This window comes from Frieseomelitta varia, unplaced genomic scaffold, assembly GCF_011392965.1.
Source record: "Frieseomelitta varia isolate USP_RPSP 00005682 unplaced genomic scaffold, Fvar_1.2 scaffold_539, whole genome shotgun sequence".
NCBI lineage: Eukaryota > Metazoa > Arthropoda > Insecta > Hymenoptera > Apidae > Frieseomelitta > Frieseomelitta varia.
The window spans coordinates 234,333-254,039 of NW_025110300.1; the positions used below are offsets into that span (position 1 = coordinate 234,333).

General features: G+C 29.0%; 1 protein-coding gene across 1 annotated transcript; it reads right to left on the reverse strand.

Annotated features, from left to right (window-relative positions):
* Positions 1–6: 6 nt before the first annotated feature.
* LOC122533556 (glucose dehydrogenase [FAD, quinone]-like) lies at positions 7–19,223 on the reverse strand. The gene is made up of 3 exons (XM_043663385.1): positions 18,776–19,223; positions 18,220–18,337; positions 7–3,724 (listed from the first exon to the last, which is right to left on the reverse strand). The coding sequence occupies exon 3, from the start codon at positions 3,485–3,487 to the stop codon at positions 1,613–1,615; it is 1,875 nt and encodes a 624-aa protein (XP_043519320.1). The 5' UTR covers positions 3,488–3,724; positions 18,220–18,337; positions 18,776–19,223; the 3' UTR covers positions 7–1,612.
* Between the last annotated feature and the right edge of the window lie 484 nt (positions 19,224–19,707).

Genomic DNA, 19,707 nt, shown 5'->3' on the forward strand with positions numbered 1-19,707 from the left:
TTGGATTTCCTGCGTGGAAAATATACAACAAAATATGGCACATGAACGATGTATTCTACCTGAGAGAAGGGCTTTCATTCGCTAGAAACTGAATTTATCGCAAAAGTAAATTAATCGTACAACGTCGATGTTTCGTCGATCATTTAACTTTCGATACTTTTTTTTTATTCTTAATACTAGAACCATTGACGACAAGAATATGAAACTTGCACCAGCGAAATGAAATCGCAAAGAGTGGGGGAAAATCATTTTAAAGCCAACAAGAAACGCAAACTCGAGGAAAGTCATCGAAATATCTAAATCTACGATAAACGCAATACGACATTTTAATTACGAGAAAAATTGCTCAAAAAGTTATTCGAAATTCTTCGAGATCTCGTCCGTACTCCACAATCGTATTCTCATCTACGTAATTCAATTTATTTACCTTCCACGATAACAGTCGTATAACGAGACACGTGTTGTGCGAAATTCACGCGTCACAATAATTAATATTATTAACACTTACTTATATTAACTATCAACTGGTTCAACATGTAAGAAAGTTTCACGGTTTGTAGCTAACTTGATAAAAGATAACAAAATTTACAGTTAATTAACAAACAACAGGATAAAATTATCTTATGCATATATATAGATTTAATTTGACTTTTTCGATGTATCAAACCTTCTTACTACAACTCGATAATTCTACAATTAGTTTAACAAAATTGTATGTACATATATACAGAATGTAGGTGTAAGTTTGTACAACGCGTTGTATTATTAATCTACCAACAAAATGCAACTAAATTATCGACAGTCACAGTGGAACCTCTCTTGTTCGAATATTTTAACGTTCGAACGTTTACCAGTAGTGTTAAACTGTTCTGTGAGAATGAAATAACGTTTGATTCAACTCGTTAAGGATCGACACTTCATTTACGATTATTTTCAATCAGTTCGCATCATCGAATTCTATTTCTCACTATCGAATCTATAACTCGATATAATGATAATTATTATACAGAGTAAAATGAACATGCTTCGACACGCGATGACTGATTCACCGATTCCAAGGAATTCAATATAAAGACTCGGAGCGCAGAATGTTAATGCTGCTCGACTCTAAAAGTTATCGACTATAGAAAGATAAAACTCGTTATCAGATCCACCAATTAATCAAAAACAGTCCAAGGTGTACGGTGCTTGAAATTTAACGTCGTTAAAAATTCAATAGACTCCGCAACTAATGGAATTCAAAAATTAAATATATAAAAAGTATTTTTCTTACTTTTTAACTGTTTTTACAACAGACAACAATGTTTGACAATATGTTCATTTCATTCATTCTGTTCACCTAAATTCTACAATTTTTTAATAAATTCAAAAACATCAATATACTCAGTTATATACCAAGTTTACGTAATACTAAATGACTGCTTGGCCTTATTCAAACATTTCGAAGATTCTCTCAATACATCTTCGTCATCGCATCTTCCATTCGCACGTTCTATTTTCACTCACTGTATCGTTACGTTATCCAAAACACGTAACGTTCATCGTCATTCAAACACGAGCGATTCTAAAGTTCTCCGCAACTTTCAATATAAATTCAACAGCTTTCTATGTATCATCTCTTGGTTTCTATCGCCAGCCAGTCGCTCTTCACGAGATCAGCTCCCTTCTCGCCGATCATGATCACCGGCGCGTTCGTGTTCCCGCTGCAAATGGTAGGCATGATGGACGCGTCGATCACTCTCAATCCGGCGACACCGTGAACCCTCAGCCTGTGATCCACGACGGCGGTGGGATCGCTAGCAGGGCCCATCTTGGTCGTCCCGACCGGATGATAAATCGTCATGGAGATGTGCCTGATGTGGCACTCCCAGTACGCGTCGGAGGCGAACCTCAAATGCCTGCAACCAGGCAATTTGATCCTGTGAACTCTCGTGCCGAACTGCTTGAAAACCTTCGCCTCGCTCACTCTCATGGCGATCTTTGCCCCCTCCACCAGAGTTGCGATGTCCATAGGATCGGCAAAGTAGTTGGCGTTGATCAGAGGGCTGTGAAACGGGTTGGGGCTTCGTAGTCGGACCGTGCCCCTGGATCTGGGCCTCAGCAGCAGCGGCATGATCGTCCATGCGTCCTTGTTGGCGATCGGTCTGTAAACGGTGTCGTAAACTTGATCGGTTATCCCGAGGACCTTCTTCACTTGGACACCACCGTCGGAATTAATCGAGGCCGGAGCCATGTGCAGTTGAATGTCCGGGTGATCGATGGACAGATTCGCGTATTTCGTGTTGACGAACGCGTAACCCTCGACCCCGCCGAGAGTGGTCATCGGTCCTCTGCCGTTCGCCACGTAGTGCATGGTCACCGGCGCAGCTTGGAGCCTGTCTTGGACGATGGCCACCGGCTTGTCTATCAGGAACGTCAGGCCGCCCATGCCGACGTGATCCTGCAGATTGTCACCGACGCGGAGGTCCTTGATCACCGGTATGCCGACGTGACGAAGGTGCTCCTTCGGCCCAACGCCGGACAACATGAGAATCTGAGGGCTGTTGATCGCTCCGGCCGAGAGGATCACCTCCTTCCTGGCTCTCACTATCTGTCGACGGCCGTCGCGCACGAACTCGACGCCGGTCGCTCTCATGGTTAGAGGATCGATCAACACTCTAGTCACGTGCGAGTTCATAGCGGTGTGGATGTTCCTGCGGAGCCTGACTGGCCTCAGGAACGCCTTCGCCGTGGAGCATCTGCTCCCTCTGCGAATCGTCCCTTGCGCGATCATGAACCCGGTCTGTTGCTCCCCGTTTATGTCCCTGTTCTCGTAACCCATCTCCGTGCCCGCTTGGACGAACGCCACCACCAACGGTGTCTTCCACGGTGACTCCTGCACCGTCAGGTAACCGCCCGTCGAGTGGTACTTGCTCCTCTGCAGATACGGATTCCTGTTGTCCTCGGACTTCTTGAAGTAGTACAACGCCTGGTCGTATCCCCAGCCGGGATTCCCCATGGACTCCCAGTGGTCGTAGTCGTGCCTGTTCCCTCGAACGTAGAGCATGTAGTTGAGCACGCTCGAGCCCCCTAGAACCTTGCCCCGTGGCCAGTTGCAACGACCACCGTTCATCGCCAGACAGGCTGTCCCCGTCGGTTCTGTCTTGTACTTCCAGTCTAGCTTCGTTAGCTGAAGATAGGCCGCCAGCGAGGGCACGTCCGTCACTTCGTTCTCGTCTGGCCCAGCCTCTAGTAACAGAACGTTCCACTTTGGGACCTCTGACAGCCGGTTGGCCACCACCGCGCCCGCCGAGCCTGCACCCACCACTACGAAGTCGTATTCCGGGTAGAGAGGGTATCTGTCGATGGGACGACTCTCCGGGTCCAGTTGATCGTATCGATAGTAGGACAGGCCTGCTATCAGCAGAGGGATTAGCCATAGACTGGTGCCCACTAGGCCCAGAGCACCCTTCAAGGCCGACGTGACGACGATCGCGCTGAATACCATCTTCTCTTTCGCTGGTTCGTCCGTTCTTTTTCGTTGGCGCTGAGAGTTGGCTCGATGGTGTGTTTGTCATCACGCAGGTTGTTGGTGCGTTTGGATGTTTAGGTGGATGTCTGGTGGTCTGGTGTCGAGTTCGTTGGTAAGGCGGTGTAGGTTGAACGGTGCGCCAGAGTTTCTCGCGGTCTTCATTGTAGGTTTGGGAGTTTTCGTGGCCGTTGTGTCGTGAGAAGTATCGTCCTCCTGTAAATAGAGGAATGAGGTATTTTTTTTAGGCTTTTTCTTTGAGATATTTAGGATAAAATAGAATTTAGATGTATTTATGAATTTATAAGTATTTCTGAATTGATACAACCGTTACAAGTGAGCGGAATTTTTTCATGACGATTATTGTTATTATTGTTATATATGAAATATTATTTTTTTCAGCTGTTAAATCGACGATAGACGAATTATTTGCAGAAAATATATTAAACATTTATTATAATATTTTAACAAGATTGTACTATATTTAGTCCTATATATTTTCATAATATATTTTTTTCTTAATAAAACGTATAGTAAGTTTTACAATCAATATTTTGTATGTTGTCAATGTATACTAATTATTGACAATAATTGAATACAACCAAAGAAGTTTATTCATAAATAATTGTTGGTTACCAGAATAAAATTCGGGTAATAACTAATAACCAAAAGGGATTCCGGTTATTTATATTTATATATTATTTGTATACTGTTATAAATATACAGGAGAAACTTTCTTTTGAGATACATACTAAAATTGAATGTAAAGAGGAAAGAATTACAATCAGTGTGACACACTCTACAATATAGAGTATAGAATAAAATAATCTATGAAACGAGTATATGAAACATAAAATATAAAATAAATAAACTATAGAATAAATTCATCAAGTAAAATGGTTCTTTGTACATAATAAATATTATAGTATTATATTATATAACCAAATGCTTCCAATTATGAAATAAATTGGTCATATAAAATGGTTATTTGTATGAAATAAATATGGTAATATTTTATTACATGGTTTAATATTGTGGTTTATTATATGGTATAATATTATTTATATACTATATAAAATATAATATTATATTATTATACTATGATGTATAATAATTTTTGTGATTAATAATTATAACATTGTAAACTATATAATTATAATCATACACAATACAAATATATAGTATACAATATTATAATATTATAATATAGTATATTAGTAGTATATTAGTATATTATTATTATAATATTATACTATAATACAATTATAGTACAAATATTATAATATTGTATACTATGTAAGTAGTAATCATATAGTACAAACTACAAAATAAATTGCTCAAATAAAATAGTCATTGATATAAAATAAATATCATACTTTTATAGCATGTATTATGATATATAATATTGTAATATTATATATTATATTGTATATATTACTTTATGATATTGTAATAATTTTTTATGATTAATAATTAATATTGTCATGTGATATTACATACTACATATACTATGTAGTATAATTATATTACTTATAGTATAATTATAGTTATAATACTATTAGATATAGTATTATTTTATCAAAATTTTGTTAATAAAAAAGGAGGCAAGATCAGTGAAACATGATAAAATGGAATTAGTGTTAAGTCGTGCGATGTCGAGTCGAATCGCATATGTTGCCAATTAGAGCCAGCTTCGTGTTTCCTACAATTTTCTTCCTTCCTTCCTTCCTTCCTTCCGCATCGTCCAACAGCATTCGTAACAGATGGTACCGAAACATGATTTACCAACGCTGATTATCGGCCGTTTCCTTTCCCTCGCTCCGTGAGAAAACGCTAAACGTCCGGCATTTGAAAGGTCCGTGATTCAAGCGGTGGATCACGTCGTGCAGATCCTCGTTCGCCTCGATTGAAAACCGGTGCTTTGCGCGCGCGGGTACAAATCGTTCCTAATTGGTGCTTTCGTCAGTCGTTTGTTCCGTTTCATTAGCAGAGCCGTAGAGATTTCTGTTGTAACCACGTTTAAATGATTTGGGATGAAAGTATTACATTGTTTATATTATGCATTATCATGAGTAGTTATATTATGTATTATATATCATGAATACATATTATATTACAAAATATAAATTGTATTTGTACGATAATAATGCTAATTATATTATATTATATTATATTATATTATATTATATTATATTATATTATATCATGAATAGATATAATTATAGTATCTATGTTATACTATAATATAAGTATAGTATATAATGATGTAATATTAGTATGGTAATTCTAGTAATTCTATTATATTATATTATATTATATTATATCATGAATAGATATAATTATAGTATCTATGTTATACTATAAGTATAGCATATAATGATGTGATATTAGTATGGTAATTCTAGTAATTATATTATAAATAGATATAATTATAGTATTTATAATATAATACTATACCATACTATAAGTATAATAATATATATAATGATATGATATTAGTATGGTAATTTTAGTAGTTATATATAGATATAATTATAGTATCTATAATATAATACTGTACTATACTATACTATAGTATAATATAATGTACTATAATATACTATAATATTATATTATAATATATTATACGTGTAGTACAAATGATATGATATAATTCTAGTATATATAATGATAATGATATGATACTAGTATGGCAATTCTAGTATATATAATGATAATGATACGATACTAATATGACAATTCTAGTATACATAATGATAATGATATGATACTAGTATGGTAATTCTAGTTCATGATCATAGTAAATTCTTCTTTACGATTACAATTTGGTCTGTTTTATTTATTTATATTGTAATTTCGTCTATTCTGTTTGATTATTTATTTCACAATTCCATTCATTTGTTTTGTTTGCTTTATTTTGTTTCTTTGCATTATAGTAATTTTATCTATTTCTTTATTGATTTGCCCACCTCTCTCTACAAAAAGAAAAGATGATGTGCTCTATGTTTCTGCGTTAAATTCTAAAACAACTTTCGTGCATGAGCATAAAACTGGTCGTTTCGTGCGACAATTGGAGAAACCGATAAATGAATACACGGCTGAAAGTGAACTAGCTTCACTTTCTTTTGATTTCGAGGCTTCACCGTAGGCGTGCAATCTTCTGTGAATCGAGAGGATATTTTATTTTATCCTTTATACTCGTCGAAAGTTTCACCTTGTAGATTTCTACGAGCGTGTAATCTGTTACTCAGCCGATTGAGATGGTGCCTTTAGGAAACGGAACGACAGTAACGCAACTTCGGTTAATGGACTTTGGTTAATTAACAGCGCGGAGGCTGCGTTTAGCAATAAATTAACCCAATGGGTTTGCCAATCGAAGTTGCAACTGGCTGTGTGCGTTAGCATCGGTGAACCATTAGTAGGTTTTTACGTAAACCTCTATTTTCAGAATCGTAACTGAAAACGTAATTAAAGTAGAATTTAAATACAGATTTGGCTTATTCATTAAAAATAGATTAAAATGCTGAGTGATAGGTTGTTTCATCCACTGAACGTTGTACAATTAATATTCTATATATAATATTTTGGATTCTCTTTATATTGTACTATTGATTCTCGAATTAAAAAGCAGATAGTAATACTTACTAGTGTGAGTATAGTATATCCTATAGTAATATTTAATTTCCTATACTATATTAATACTATAATAATATACTATATACTAATATACTATAATGTTAGTAGTAGTAATACTATTATATTAGTATAATATTACTATAGTACATACTATACATATTGTAATATTTAATATATATACAAAATATATTAATATTATATACTATATGCTATATTAATACTATATATATTATATTAACACTATATAATACTATATAGTATATATTAATATATACTACAGTAACTATAGTATACTATAGTATTTTTTAGTATTTAGTAGTAACAGATTATACTATAGTGTAATTCGTTAGTATTACAGATACAGATACAGATGTTTTAACTTTTTTTATTATTATTCAAGTAATACTTGTTAGTATTTATACATTAGCATAAAAAATTATATATTATAGTATATTACATGTAAATTTTTATATTAATGTATAAATTAGTATATTATGTTACTATAATACATTAGTAAGATATTAGTGTACTGTAACTAGTAACTGTTTTATCGTTTTTATTATTATTAAAGTAATGCTTGTTAGTATTTATACATTAGTATAAAAAATTATATATTATAGTATATTGCAAATACTATTATATATTATAGTATATTATAAGTAAATTATAAAAATTATACATTATAGTATATTATAGTATATTACATATAAATTTTTATATTAGTATATTATGTTACTATAATACATTAGTAAGCTATTAGTGTACTGTAACTGGTAACTGTTTTATCATTTTTATTATTACTAAAGTAATACTTGTTATTATTTATACATTAGTATAAAAAATTATATATAATATATTATAATATATTATATATAAATTTTTATATCAATGTATAAATTAGTATAATATAGTATAGTATATTATATTACTATAATATATTAGTATACTAGTAACTGGTTTATCGTTTTTATTATTATTAAAGTAATACTTAGTAACATTTATGACTGTGGTGATTAATAAATTTTTAATTGCAAGTAACGGGGCAGGCTGATTAGGCGAACGCTTCGATTTCTGAATCAAGGCAAACGAATTAACGAAGTTATGTCGTCGCCGGCGAAATGGGCGAGATGATGATCTCATAATAGGGAAAGGTGAAAGTGTTCGCGACGACGTAAAGCTCTGCCAGGCTCGTTTCCTTCTTTCCTTTCCATCGGACCTCTCCAACACAATCCTCCCCTCTCCTCTCTCCTCTCTCCTCTCTCTCTCTCTCTCTCTCTCTCTCTTTCTCTCTCTGTGAACGTTACTATGTGTTCTCTCCTTGCGCGAGTTTTCTGTTTCCTCGAGTTTCGGTGCCTTCGCCTCGGCCCGTGGCCTCGAGATAGTATTTCCCCGACCGTGACCAAAGAGTTGATCGTGAATCAACGATCAACGAATCAGATAGATCTAAAAGTCACCGGGGGTGATTCGAAAGTTTCGCCTTGAACGAACCCTGGTTTTCTAGGAGTTTTATTAGTTTTTCTCTCTTCTTTTTCGTTTTCTTGTCCTGTCTCTTCTTCTTTCTTTTTTTTTTGTTCGTACGTGATTTAGAATCACTCGTTGTTGTTTGTTATTTATGATTGTGTTTATATTATCAATTAGTATTATTATCATTAAATAGTGTTTGATACTTTAATGTTATTTTTATAATACTATATAAAAATATATTATAAATATAATAATATTTTTAATGTTATTTTTATAATACTATATAATGTTATTTTTATAATATTAAATAGTGTGTGATAGTTAATGTTATTATTATAATACTGTTTCATTACAGTATATTATAAATATTATGTAATAGTATTGTAATATTAGTATTTAAAATATTATTGTATGTACTGTTGCAATATTGTTTTAAATACTGTTTTTTTATTTATAATAGTATTTATAATATTATTATTAAATACTACTACTATTGGTACATTCGTGTTTAATATTGTAATACTATGCTACTGTTTCGTTATTAATACAAACTATTGAACATATTTTATGTTTTAGTAGTATTAAATACTACAATAGTATAGTATTTCAATTATCATACTATTTTATCATTTACATATAACAGTATTTATATTATTATTATTACTATTTATAAATAGTGTTTAATATAGTAATACTACTAATATAGTAACATAGTAATACTATACTATTTTAGATACTATTTCACTATTTATTAGTAATATTTTATATAAATATTATTAAATACTATTACTACTTATGAATAGTATACTATTTTAAATTTTATTATTTATTATTTATTTCTTATCATTATCATGGTATTTATATATATTATTAAATACTATTATACATATTATTAAATATAATAGTATTTAATAAGTTATAAGTTTTATATATATTATTAATACTATTATATATATTATTAAATACTGCTGTTTATGAATAATATTTAATACTGCAGAACTGCATGATACTATTTTATTAGTATTTAATAGTATATACTGCAGTATTAAATACTATTTATAACAGTAACCTTCCAGGCATTCTCCTCAAATTTAAATTCACACAAGATCGTTCTGTACTTTTAGCCCTTATTTTAATTACCAAAATTAACTTTCGTAATCAATAGTTCGAAATTTTACTGTTTTAATCAATAATCAGTTTAATCAATTTTGAATTGTAATTGCAAACTCGTGTTCTTTCCTTGCGACGTAAACACGTCTCCTAATTCTCTCCCTAATTGATTCTTCTGATTCGAATGTTACACAATTTCTTTCGTGCCGTGAGTGACCCAACGTTTTAGACGTTTGTTCGTAAATTGCAATAAAGTGTTAACTGAAATTTCAGCGACAAAACTCGATGATGGAAATTGTGTTGCAACTTGGCGGAAGAAAACGTGGGATATATCGTGTGTAATTGAAAGAGCGCCTGTCGTAACAATTAACGTGCTCGAACTATTGCTGAGGTAACAAATAGTCGAGAGCATAAGTGCAAGGGGATCGATCACCCCTTTATTTAGGTTAATAGGTTCTGGAATGAGTCTTTGTAGGTTTTCGCCTGTGGATAAATGCTTGGTTGTAAATTGTCACGATGAGACTAATGGAATTGGTCTTTTTTCTATACGAGCCAATATTTTAACATGATATATTAAAATGAAAGATATATAAAATAATAGAATTTAAACGATATATACATGTATGGTATATATGGTATATACTATATATAGTGAAGTAAGAGGTACGTGATAAAAATTCGAATACATTGAAGAAACAGTTAAGTAAACAATTAATCAATAAAGCTGCTATAATCGGATCAAATCGATCCTGTTAAAATTTCTAGCACTCGTTAAAACGATTAGTTTTATATTATATACTATATAGCATAGTATGGTGTAGTTCCTGTATAGTATAGTTTTAAATATATAGTATTGTATAGTTATGTATAATATGAACTATAATATTTCTCTATAAGATTTCTCTCTCTCTCTCTTTATACTATACTATATATACATACATATATATAGTGTAGAACAGTCTATAGTATACTATACTATAGTATTATATATATAGAGTAGTATAGTATAGTTTTATATATATATAGTATTGTATAGTTATGTATAATATGAACTATATAAATTATCTCTCTATAAAATTTCTCTCTCTCTCTCTGTCTCTATACTATACTATATATGTAATACTATATATATATATATATATATATATAGTATATTATAGTATTTTATATATAAATATATATGTAGTATAGTATAGTTTTATATATATATATATATAGTATTGTATAGTTATGTATAATATGAACTATATGAACTATAATCTCTCTCTCTCTCTCTCTCTCTCTATATATATATATATATATATATATATATATTACATATAACTATACATACTATACAATACTATATATAAAACTATATTATACTATACTATATATGTAATACTATATATTTAGTATTAGATATATAGTAGAGAGAGAGAGAGAGAGAGAGAGAGTGAGAAATAATTGCGAAAATTTTTCAGAGCATTAATTATTAATTAGTTAGACTAATTCGGTATGTCACGTACAATTCAACTAATCGTCCAATAATAAAGGAATATGTCACTTTCTCGTGATTAGAATGTGATTGGAAAATTGACGTCTAAAAACGACTAAAAATTGACCGATCGTTTGATGCTTTCAACGTAAATTGTACTCACGAGCCTGGTTTTTCTTTTTTTTGTTTCAGGTAAGAGTTTCGCCGACTGTTACTCGACCATGCGGGCCGTGTAAGTAGCTCTGAGTTCCTGATTTTTTCTCCCTTCTTTCTTTCGTTTTTTCTTTCCTTGAATTAGCTTTTCCTATTAGGGAAAAACCATTTGTACGAAGGAGAGAGACCCGTTGAAACTCGGGACACGCGTTCGCGTTTCTCAATATTGCGTGAGTTATTTGCGCTTTCGAGACGAGTGAAACGTTTCTTTATATACGTATATGTATAATGAAAAATGGTGCAAAAAAAAGTATAAGTGTAATATTATTAATAATAATAATAATAATAATAATAGTGACAGCAATAATATTAATAATATTGATAGCAATAATAATATTATTATTGCTATCATGATATTATTATTTTATTTTAATATTATTATTGCTTAATATTAATAATAACGGTAGCAATAATAATAATATTATTTTATTTCTATTATAATTATTTTGATATTGTTATTGCTTAATGTTAATAATAATGATAGCAATAATAATATTATTATTGCTTAATATTAATAATAATGATAGCAATAATAATACAATATAGTAATATAATGTAATGATATGTAGTGATAATAATAATGTTGTAATATAATGATATTAATAGTACTTTTAATAATATTATATTGTAGTGACATTAATAATGATACAGAGCGTCACGAATTTTAGTGTTCAAATTCTTCCTATGTTCTATGCACAGAAATAGAAGTGAAATATGAAGTCCACAAATACTTTATTAAACAGTTATAACAAAAATACGGAGTGTTAAGATTACACGTATTAAATATTAGAAAGATTTAGATATTAAAAATAATTTCAAACTTTATTATTCGAACTGCTGTGCGAGTCAGATGATATTCACTTTTATTTTATTTTATGTACATATGAGCTTAAGTCGTTAGAATGTGCATTGATTATTGAGAAAATTCATCTTAAAAAGTATTCAAACTTTATTATTATTGATTCTTTAATATGAATGATTAGAATGTTCGTAGGGTATCTTTATGAATTGAACTCTAGAGAAATATTCCAGCTAGATAGTTTTTTAATGTATAAATTATTTCGAAAATTACATTAATGAAATAATACACTGTGTTAATTATATATATATATAACATTATGTATTATATATTATTATATATTACTTATTATAATGTAACGTATTATAATTTTAATTATTAATTTTAATAATATAATTATGTTTAATTACCGACTACATTATATTATTACCGATTTATTATATATAATATATTAAACATATTTACTTATATGATATTAATTAAACACTGTATTGTGATTTATTCTTATATCTAAAGGCATTTTTATAAGAAAATTTAACAGAGTTATTGCGCAACCACTTTCATTCTTTAAATGACTTTCAACGGCGAAAGAAAGTGTATTAGATAATTGTGAACGAGCACAGTCAGCGTGCGTAGTTCGTCTAGATCTCTTCCTTACTTTTCTCTCTATTTTCTTGAGAAGAGAAAATTATAACAACTTGATATTTTAAGCACATTGTGTTATTCAAATGTAGAAGAGATACATTTAAAATCAAATTACCAGGCGTATACCATAGTTCTTAGAGTGAGCATGAAAATGTTACATAAGTTGGTTTAAAAGTGTGATATTTAACATGTTAATTTATGTGTCTTGGTAATATTTCGTTACTTTTTATATTAATTTATCGTTTCGAATTCTTTCATGCTCATTGCATGTTTTTGCATTTCTTTTTATTCAATATATATTTTATTGGCAATAAAATATTTTAGTTTATTTTATTATTTTTATATTATTTTAGTTTATTTTATTATTTTTATATTATTTTAGTTTATTATATTATTTTTATATTATTTTAGTTTATTTTATTATTTTAATTTATTTATTTTATATTATTTTAATTTATTTTATTATTTTTATAATATTTTATATTATCTATTTTATTTTATTTTATTATTTTTATAGTATTTTATATACTATTATCTATTTTATTTTATTTTATTATTTTTATAGTATTTTATATACTATTATCTATTTTATTTTATTTTATTATTTTTATAGTATTTTATATACTATTATCTATTTTATTTTATTTTATTATTTTTATAGTATTTTATATACTATTATCTATTTTATTTTATTTTATTATTTTTATAGTATTTTATATATTATTATCTATTTTATTTTATTTTATTCTTTTTATAGTATTTTATATTCTATTATCTATTTTATTTTATTCTATTTTATTATTTTTATAGTATTTTATATACTATTATTTATTTTATTTTATTTTATTATTTTTATAGTATTTTATATACTATTATCTATTTTATTTTATTTTATTATTTTTATAGTATTTTATGTATCTATTTTATTTTATTTTATTATTTTTATAGTATTTTATATATCTATTTTATTTTATTTTATTATTTTGTTACTTAAACGTAACGTTCGAACGTATAAATAGAGCAGAATTATATTTTGATTATTAATTAAGTTCTATCTCATATGTTTCATATTTATTATCTCTATAGATTTATTTTTGTTACTGAAACAATTTGTTAATTTCATTGTTAGTGATAAAGCGAGCAATGAGATTATTATAGTTTATTCTAAACTGAGAATTTTAATAATGATAAAAAATATTGAATAATTATTTTGAACAGTTTATTCTAAACAGAGAATTTCACTTGTACATAGTTTATTTCAAACAGAAAAAATATAATTTCATTTTACATGTTACTTTACTCGTCTCGTTTGCATAAATTTTACATTTGCTCGTTTCTCTATGAATTTATTTCGAATTCTTTTCTTTTAGTGGAATATTTGCGTAACGTCATCTGTAGATTAGGCGAATCTGTCTTTTTTCATATTTTCTGCTTCGAAACGTATGAGCATTGATCTTTAGACCCTGTCGGACGTACATGAGCCAGGTTTTGCGTGAATTTCATTGCGTAGTATAAGAGACTGCGTAATGCCGCAAAACCGGTCTTAAATGTTTCAAGTGAAAAGGCACATCTAATATACTCATCGTTTGCTTAGAGACTCACTTAGGATAGGAGGTTGTAATCTGTTTTGCTCTTTTATTCCCTTCTCGCTCGTTTTTTTTTTCTTTTTCATATTTTAGTAGTAGTATTTTAGCTCTCATTAGATTCGATTCATTTCCTCGTTTTATTATTTATTGAATTAAATTTTCGCGACTCGTTACTTAATTATTTCTATATTTTCGATGATTTTATGTAATTTTATATAATATAACGTTTATCTAATATTCTTCATTTTTAATTCTTTATCTTTCAATCCTTTTTTTTTTTTAATTCTTTATAAATTTATTCGGATGTTGCATACTTCTTTTCGAATGTCTCTGTTTTCTTTTTTACCAATTATTAAATTAGTAAATAATTTTTTTATTAATTATTAAATTAGTAAGTAATTTTCTTATCAATTATTATTTTTAGTAAATTATTAAATTAGTAAATAATTTTCTTATCAATTATTGAATTAGTAAATAATTTTTTTTATCAATTATTAAATTAGTAAATAATTTTTTTATTGACTATTAAATTAGTAATTTTCTTATCAATTATTATTTTTAGTAAATTATTAAATTAATAAATAATTTTCTTATCAATTATTATTTTTTGTAAATTATTAAATTAGTAAATAATTTGTTTATCAATTATTAAATTAGTAAATAATTTTCTCATCAATTATTAAATTAGTAAATAATTTTCTTATCAATTATTATTTTTTGTCAATTATTAAATTATTAAACTATTTATTTAAAACTTATTAAAATATACAATTATGAAATTATGAAATTATTAAAAGCTTTAAATATTTTTCATAACAGACATCTTGTCATTTCTTAAATTTCTTTCATTCTTTATTTTTTCATTTTTTTTCCTTTTTTTAATTATTGAAATAAATCTCTTCGAGTGTCATATACTGTATTTTATTATTTGAACATTTCTGGTGATTTCATTTCGATTGTATGTCAAAATAATTTGTAACAGAGCGACAGAAACTTGTATTTAGATAGTATATTTCATTCTTTTCTCTCTCCATCGTGTTCTCCTTTGTAATTGATATTTTAATTCTCACTGCCTCTTAAATTTCTCCGTTCTCTTCATTATTAATTATTAAATTGTTTCTTATTAAATTAAATCCCTCGAGTCGAACCTTTGTCTATTCGAGCTACGTATTTATTAATTAATTAAATACCTTTCGAAATAATTTGAATCAGTATGAAATAGCATCGTAGAGTTGCGTTGTATAATAACAGATGATATTAAATTCTTCTGTAAAGTATTAAAAAAAATTGCAAAAATCTAGGTCACTATCTCGTAGCCTTCAACCACCAATCGTTAGCATAAACGCTGTGTTGCTCCATTTTTTGCGTATTTGATATCTAACGCGGACAATCGATTTTTTGTGCAATCAATTACCTTCTTCAGTTTCAATTACAATCTGCAAATATTCACCCGCGTATATTTTACAAACGCACGCAAAACTAACTCTGTAATTCGTGTTTTTATTTTAATTCTAGTTCATACAAATTTATTTCACGTTCATGAGTTATTAGTGAATTGTTATAGTTACATTAGTTATTAGTTAAATAAATGAAAAATATTGAAATTTATTTATTTTTCGACAAATGAAATATCTTTTTTGCGAGCTCAGGATTATGACACATTTTATCTTTGTTTTTACGAGCTTCAGTATGAATTATCGACAATTTTTCATTGTCATTGGTTTAGTTATTAGTGAATTGTTATAGTTACATTAATTATTAGTTAAATAAATGAAAAATATTGAAATTTATTTATTTTTCGACAAATGAAAATATCTTTTTTGCGAGCTCAGGATTGTGACACATTTTATCTTTGTTTTTACGAGCTTCAGTATGAATTATCGACAATTTTTCATTGTTATTGGTTTAGTTACACTCTTTACTGCAGTTGAATAACAAATGTCAAAGAAATATTTTTTTTTTTAAATTCCAACAAAATTATTGAAGAAATTTTTAATTTTACAAAAAACGAAAATATTAAAGAAATATCAAAGCACGATTATCAGAAATACGTATATATTTATTAAGTATGTGCTATGTAGATGAAACTATGAAAATACTACAAAGAAAATTATTAAAAAAAATTTTTTTTTAAGTTAAACAAAATTATTGGAGAAATTTGTAATTTTACAAAAAACGAAAATATTAAAGAAATATCAAAGCACGATTATCAAGTATGTGCTATGTAGATGAAACTATGAAAATACTATAAAGAAAATTATTAAAGAAATTTTTTTTTTAAATTCAAACAAAATTATTGGAGAAATTTTTAATTTTACAAAAAATGAAAATATCAAAGCACGATTATCGTATATACATATATACATATATTTATTAATTATTTACTACGCAGATGAAACGATGAAAATTTCAATAAAACTTATGTATTCTCTTTAAATGTTCGAAATTTGATTTTGAAATCTTTATTTTTCCTAGAAATTTAAAATTTGTATCCACACTACGACTGGCTGTCGTTGCGTAAGTTTATTACAATTTTCGCCTAATACTCTGTCAGCGTCGTGTTTCACTTTCTCTCGAAGCATCTGAAATGCCACACGTGACTCTGATAGTGTAATCTTCGCATCAATCACTAATTATCTTATTTATGTCTGGTATTTCCTCTGCAGAATCAGAATAATTCTCACGTTTCTTGCACGTTGTTTCAATTATGCATACAGTTTTATCGTAATCTCTGTAATGAAGTACAGTGGATACCTCGATTATCAGAACTAGTCGAATAAATATATTCAGCTTTCTCTGTGTTAAAATTCAATATTTAAAAATTGCACTTCAAAATAAAATATCTCTGTTTTATATTATATTTTATCTTTTTCTATACTATGTACAACATTGTGTATACGTTCTTGCAATTTCCAGTTTTTTCCATAAAATTCACATTCTAGTTGTCATTAATAACATTTAATTTTTAAGTATTAAGATGTATTAATGCATTAATGTATTAACGTGCATGATGACTAATTCAGTATTGCTATTTACTGTGTAGATATTCGAGTTCATTCATATCTAGTTTCTACAAATTAAATTTTATAAATAAAAATTTAAATCGTAAAGTCTTAAATTTAAAATTGTAAAATTTAAATTTAAAATTGTAGAATTTAAATTTGAAATTCTAAATTTAAAATTTAAATTTAAAATTTAAAATTTAATTTAAAAACACATAGAAGCCAAAACATTTTAGATATTAAGACAAGTCTTTTTGACTCTCAAATAATATTGTTGTGTTATAAATATTGTCGCGTTATAAGTGATCTTATTGTAATTTAATTAGACTATCAAAATTTTGAATCTTAAATTGTATTTGACCTTAATTTATATGATACATTCTTTACAATGAGGATTAATATTAAATGAAACTAAAAATTCCAAAATTGAACGACTTCGGATTCTAAATTGTAACAGTTTTCCAATAAATTCTACTGATAATTAAACAGACAAATCCTACTTTCCCAATCACTATCATAGAAATACAAATTCTCAATACTATTAAACCTAACCCATTAAAGTTCTTCGATTTCTTGTAAAAAAATTCATTGTAAAATACAGATGGAAGAAATACGTTATTCTTTAATAATTAAAAAAAATAAATAAATAAATAAATAAAACTTGATGATATAAATCGATTGAAAAAAAGGTCTCTAATGGGCTAAATATTTCTTCAGACTTTCCTTGAAAGAATTTTCCTATGGAATCATGCTCCTATAAAGACACAACGCGTTCTTACCTTCGTGACGATATTCTCCACACTATCTTCCCCCTGAACTCCTGAAATTCTCCATCAAATCTTCCAATTAACTCTTCTCCCTCTCCTCTTCGGTCATTGTTGCTCGAACCACTGAATCCTGCCAATTCAACAATCACTTAATCGTTCATTCACAATTGTTCCATTCGACAGGACGAGCCCATTACTCTCCCTTCTTAATCGGAAGATCAGACTTGAAAATTAGTTTAGTTTTCTTTTTTTTTTTTTTATTTTGAAAAATTAAGAAATTAGATTTTGTTATAATTAACGTTTATTTCTTTTTTGGGGGGGGGGGGAGGGAATTAAAAAAAATTAGATTTCGTTGCTCCTAAAAGTTGGAAACTTAAATTTCATTCACACGAAATATTGGATTCCTTCAAATATTGGAAAATTAAAGTTTCATCGCGCGACTTTGCCAAAATATTTAGGAATATTGGTTTCTCGCACTGCTGTTTTCAGAAAATAAAGAAAAAAAGAAAAAAACTTTTATTGCACGTAGCTCTGGAAAGCTCGAGAACTCGAAAATCTCGTTACACACCTTTCCAATATCGAAGAAAAAAAAAAAGGAGAAAGATTCTGTCACACGGTTTCCACAAAGGAGTTCGACTTCCCAGTTGCACAGTTTCTAGAAGAACGATCCAACTTCCTTGGCACACTCCTCCGAGTATCGAGAAACGCCGAACTTTGTCGAGCTGGAGGACCGATCGATCGGTGGTTGGGCTCGCCGGTTTCGAGACCGATCGTCGAATGACCACCAGGCAAGAAGGAAGAACGATAGGATACCAAACGGAATCCCTACTCGTTTTCACTCTCACCGTCCTTATCCGTCCGTCTCGAACGATTTCGTCGGTGTTTCCTCGTCCTTCTCCAAGGCTCCCAACCGTACGGTTTGGCAGTGAAAGTATTCTCTTCCTGTGGTTACCTACGCGTACACCCAATCCCCTCTTACTTCTCTCTGACAATGTGGTAACAGCTGGTGCTTACACCACGGCTGGCATTGCTCCTCGCATACATGCACGTTGGAATAAAGTGAACATCAAATTTTTCGTTAAACTCTGTTGTTTGTTTGTAAAAACAAAGCACGAGTCTTCGAAATGCTTCCAACAGGCTGCTTCCAAGCAGCAATTTGGTATTAAGTAGTTTTGGTATTTAGTAGTTTGATATTAAGTTGATTTAACTGGGTACCTCGATGTTTTTGAATTTTGTAAAATTGTAGAATCTAGGGGAACAGACTGAATAATGAAATGGACATTTTGTTAAACATTTTGTCGTTTGTTGTAAAAACAGTGAAAAAATACGAAAGATACTTTTTTATATATTTAATTTTTGAATTCCATTAGTCGCGGAGTCTATTGAATTTTTGAACGACGTTACATTTCAAGCACCGTCCACCTTGGACTGTTTTTGATTAATTGGTGGATCTGATAACGAGTTTTATCTTTCTATAGTCGATAACTTTTAGAGTCGAGC